The sequence below is a fragment of the Centruroides vittatus genome, unplaced genomic scaffold, assembly GCF_030686945.1.
Source record: "Centruroides vittatus isolate TY-2023 unplaced genomic scaffold, ASM3068694v2 contig_689, whole genome shotgun sequence".
Classification (NCBI taxonomy): Eukaryota; Metazoa; Arthropoda; class Arachnida; order Scorpiones; family Buthidae; genus Centruroides; species Centruroides vittatus.
Window position 1 is genome coordinate 21,679 of NW_027122434.1, and position 5,508 is coordinate 27,186.

General features: G+C 37.5%; 1 protein-coding gene across 1 annotated transcript; it reads left to right on the forward strand.

Annotated features, from left to right (window-relative positions):
- Positions 1 to 823: 823 nt before the first annotated feature.
- LOC136980287 (uncharacterized) lies at positions 824 to 1,693 on the forward strand. Its single transcript, XM_067276376.1, has one exon. It carries the CDS (start codon positions 824 to 826, stop codon positions 1,691 to 1,693), a length of 870 nt encoding a protein of 289 aa, XP_067132477.1.
- The last annotated feature ends 3,815 nt before the right edge of the window (positions 1,694 to 5,508 follow it).

Here is a 5,508-nt window from a genome sequence, read left to right on the forward strand (position 1 = left end):
TTTAATCAAAAACAAACGTTTTCGGCCCATTCCATAAGCCATCGTCAGGCTAACTACATTCGAATACAACTTTGAACAAGCAATTTCAAATTGAAATAAACTACAAAAGAACTCACGCGCTACGCTGGATAACGTAAACTAAAACTAATATAAACAACATAGAAAATAATAAAATAAAATATGTCAATGTTACATGTGTACATTGTAAAAATCTATAGTCTATAGTTCTCTAGGCAATCCTTTTGCCGTATCTAATGTATTCCTGTGACTTTTTTAATTAAAAACTTCCAAGCTGATGGTAAAATCGCCGCATCCTTGTAATTTAAGCATTTTTTGGTTAAGCCGGACTTATAAATTTCACATTTTTCGGTTGTAGCCGCAAGTGTCGGCGAATGTATCGGTGTTAAGATCCTGGCTTCATCCCATTTCACCACGGACCCCTCAGTCTGCGCCATTTTTGCTAACGTTGTTGTGCATTTACCCTTCGCCACGTCATATCTGTGTTCCTTAATCCTTTTACTTAGGCTTCTCGTCGTGACCCCGATGTATTCTTTATCAATCTTTAACTGGTCGTTGCTATACGGTATCGAGTACACACCTGGTTGTTCACTCGGTCTAATTGCATCTTTGTCGTTCCTTAGTAGCCTATATATCGAGGGAGCTCTTTTGTATACAATAGTGCTGTTCATGCGGCCCGCAATACCTTCCATGACCGATGATAGACGTTTATTATACGTGAATTTCGTGATACCGTTTGTCAGATCCCGTTTTTTCTTGTTTACTTTAGGATACAACGCAAGCAATACAACAATTCTTAAGTGCCATGAATTCCAACGATCATGGCCTAAAGCTGAGCTTGGAGCAAGTTAGTAGCGACGAATTACATTTTTTGGACATTAGTATTGCATTTAGGAACGGGTCAATAGATACGAAGGTGTATATCAAACCTACACACGACCCGCTGTATATACCGTCAACATCGAATGATCCTATTACTTATAAGCTCTCAGCGTTTAGAGCTTTAATTAGAAGAGCGTTTCAGTATTGCTCTAACATACTCGATACGATGCGAGAGCTGGATAGAATCAGGCAAGTGGTTAAGGTGTTGGGATTTGGTCCAAGAACTGTTGAACGTTTGATTGCCGCTTACAGGAATCCTAAAGTAAACAAGAAAAAACGGGATCTGACAAACGGTATCACGAAATTCACGTATAATAAACGTCTATCATCGGTCATGGAAGGTATTGCGGGCCGCATGAACAGCACTATTGTATACAAAAGAGCTCCCTCGGTATATAGGCTACTAAGGAACGACAAAGATGCAATTAGACCGAGTGAACAACCAGGTGTGTACTCGATACCGTATAGCAACGACCAGTTAAAGATTGATAAAGAATACATCGGGGTCACGACGAGAAGCCTAAGTAAAAGGATTAAGGAACACAGATATGACGTGGCGAAGGGTAAATGCACAACAACGTTAGCAAAAATGGCGCAGACTGAGGGGTCCGTGGTGAAATGGGATGAAGCCAGGATCTTAACACCGATACATTCGCCGACACTTGCGGCTACAACCGAAAAATGTGAAATTTATAAGTCCGGCTTAACCAAAAAATGCTTAAATTACAAGGATGCGGCGATTTTACCATCAGCTTGGAAGTTTTTAATTAAAAAAGTCACAGGAATACATTAGATACGGCAAAAGGATTGCCTAGAGAACTATAGACTATAGATTTTTACAATGTACACATGTAACATTGACATATTTTATTTTATTATTTTCTATGTTGTTTATATTAGTTTTAGTTTACGTTATCCAGCGTAGCGCGTGAGTTCTTTTGTAGTTTATTTCAATTTGAAATTGCTTGTTCGAAAGTTGTATTCGAATGTAGTTAGCCTGACGATGGCTTATGGAATGGGCCGAAAACGTTTGTTTTTGATTAAATTTAAACGTTCTCAGCATCAAGGTGTTTTTTGTCTTATGATTTAATAGAGTCTGAGTGAAGTTAGACGAATTTAAATAATATAAAAAATTATATTTTATTTCGGGTTTAGGATATGTTAAAAGAATAACGGTTTTCGTTATAAAACAATAGATAATCCCTAAACACCTAAAATAAATTATTCTATTTAGGTGTATTAGCGGTTTTGTTGCATTTAATTATTTGACATAATCGCGAATAAACACTTAAATACAGCCCTCTGTTCACATATTGAGAATTAATTGTTGGACTATTATTTCAACAATTAATATTCAATGTACGATTGATAAATATGTTATCCTACTGCAGTGTTCTTCGAAGCGCGGAGATAGAAACACGTGAGCTGGATTGAAATGATGGAATAAAGCAAAGCAACATTTGGGAGATCTGAAAAGGGAGGTGTCTCCCGTATGGTCCATATTTAGATTTTAGACACTTGAAGAAAACTCGGAAAAATCTACATGGAACTGATTCCTGGGAATCTGACCGTCTTCAGGTATTAGTTAGTTACGTGATGAAAATCGGAAAAATTCCATGTAGCCAGCTCTTTGGTGAAGTGCGAACCCACGACCAACTACCAGTTTTCAATGGTAGAAACTATTGATCACTATTATTCAGTAGCCATAGATGAATTGGTTTTGTTGTTAGACTAGACTGCGTGGACACATCTACCAAGTTTGATCCAAAATCTTCTTATCGAAGACGCTCAATCATAGAAAATTATTGCCATTAAGTCAATATTTATATTTAAGTTTTTTTTAGAAAAATTTTATTACAGCCAATGAATCTCCACTCGGAATTATAGATGAGCATTTTTTTTTAAAGATAAGATAATTATTTTTTTTTTATTCAAAAAGTAATGACTTTATGACATTCGGGAATATAAGGCCAGATGGCCGAGCGGTAAAGGTGGCAGCCTACCGCTCTGGGGACCCGGGATCGAATCCGAACGGGTCGAATAATCCCCAGGAATTTTTCGGGGGGTGGTCCGTTCGGATATGTCGGGCCCCGTCCCTCACCCCCCGGTCGCCCCATTGTGGGCCTGGCCGAACCCATAATGGGCCTACTAAAAGAGGCCCTCTTAGTGCCCACAGGGCGGAAAGAGTTCAAAGAAGAAAAAAAAAAGACATTCGGGAATATTTAGTAGCTTAACTGTAGAATTTTAATACCCGAACAACAATAGTGATGTTAAAAAATAAACGTGGATATTTTAGGTTAGGTTCTTAGAAGTAACCACAATTGGCATTCGTTTACTTTGTGATCAAACTCACGGAACTCACTTTCAAAACTGTGGACACACGCACGAAATGTGGGGCGTTTTATTTGATGAATTACATTAACTTGTTCATCAACAATTCTTTGATGAACAAGTAAAATTTTACAGTGAAATCAGGGCCGTCCCGAACTATAGGCGCACTTAGACCAAAAATATAGGGACGCCACAACCAATATCAGTTAAATTGAGCCAAAAATTGAGCATGTGCCTAGGGCGTCAAAAATTCTTGTGCCTGTCCTGAATGCAATTGAGACATTTTTAAAGACATAAAGACAAATTCTATGAAAGCAAAATCTGCATTGCTTACTGCTCTTCCTTCCACTCTCAATTTATTGTATATTTATATTACTGTGTTGACAAATAATTATTGTTAACTATATTACTTTCTGTACTTTGAACCCGGCTATGCTTAGCGGAACATACTAATATCTAGTATGTTAATAAAAGTGATGATGCTCTCCATACATTTGGTAAATATTCTGTTGCAGCTACAGCATTGTCACTTCAAAAAAGTAATTTAACACCTTAACTGCTAGGCCAAGATATGTCAGGAAGTTCCTGACAGGAACTGCCTTTCATCATTCATGCTTAATTTCATTTTATTTTTCTTAAAGTAGATTATTTAATTCAATAAAATATAATGTTATAAATACTTTAATTAATTCAAGTCTGATAATTGTTTAAAGTTTTGTATCTAATCATAGAAAAATTGTGTTTTATTAACTGTTACATCACATATATATGAACATCAATTAACCGTTTACAATTGTTAGATACTGTATATATCTTTTATCAGGAATTTAAATTTATTAATTTAATAGGAGAAGTTAATTGGTAATTGGTATTTGGTAATTTTTAAATTTAAAATTTAAATGTTTAATATAATATAAATTATTTTTCTTTTTCTTTTACAATTGGGTTTATGTGATGTAGATAATCCAATTTATCTGAATAGAAAAATAGTAAAAGCTTATCACAAAACTTTGAATAAGAAGTTAAAATTTGTTATTAATTTGGCTCCGTTTGTCACTATTTATTTATTTTTGATATGTTCTGAATAATACGCAATTTGGACCGGTCTTTCAATTATGTTTTTTCTCATTTTTTCGCCCAGTGGACACTAAGAACTTTTTAATTAATCATACCCCATTGTGACTTCTTCCAGGCCGGGTATTGATGAACGTGGTCCGACATATCCGCGACCGATCACCCATGAAAAATTCCTGGAAATTGCTTGCCCGATTAGAATAAAATATCCTGTTGGGGTGTACTATAGATTACCACCTATGGAATTTCAAGACTTTGATTATATATCTGAACTCACGGGACCGAGACGAGTTCAACAGTGCCCTATTTTTGGACCGGAGACGAAAAATAAAATAAAAAGTTATCATACTTTTCAAGTTACCATACTTTTTTAATGCTCTCATTAAGACGGCACTATAGTTGCTAGTACTGCCATCTTGCGATAAAGTCTGCAAACCATGTCGTCGGACTACGGTCATCTCCAATAGGGTTAAACACGCGATACGAGAGCGGAGAGAGCGACGCGACTTCCGATCATCGCGCGATCGCCATTTCGGTTAATGTTACTTATGGCAGCGAACGTAGCGGCCGTTCCGACTGTTCGTGCTCTCGACTGACCTCCCGGAGGGGAGCCGCCGGCAGGCCGCCAGGTGCTAAACGTCACTAGTTATTGATTCACGGTAGTTCTTGAACAAAGTAAAAAAAAAGGGGGAGGGAACGTCTACTAAAGGCAATTTTAACGGCAAGCGACGCGACTCCCGATCGCGATAGCGAGGCCGACTTAGCGGAGAGAGCGACGCGAATCCCTATCATCGCGCGATCGCTGGAAAAAGTATAACTTTATTATTTTTCGTCTCCGGTCCAAAAGTAGGGTATCGTTGAACTCGTCTCGGTCTCCTGAGTTCAGATATATACTCAAAGACCCGAAATTCCATAGGTGGTAATCTATAGTATCCCCTAATGTTGCAAATACATTTAATTATTAAGTTATCAAAGCAAATAATTCATTATCATCAAAATGCCGGATGTCAGTTATCAAACCGCGTTAACTGCCTCGGCCATCCGCCCGTTCCGTTCCCCTTTTAATGATCAAACTATACTTTTTTTTCAATTTTCGATCCTTTCCGCTCTATGGGCACTAACTAGGATGTCCATTTTCTAAGCCCGTCACGAGTTCGGCCAGGCTGAATGAGTGGCCGAGTGATGAGATCAAAATATTTTGCT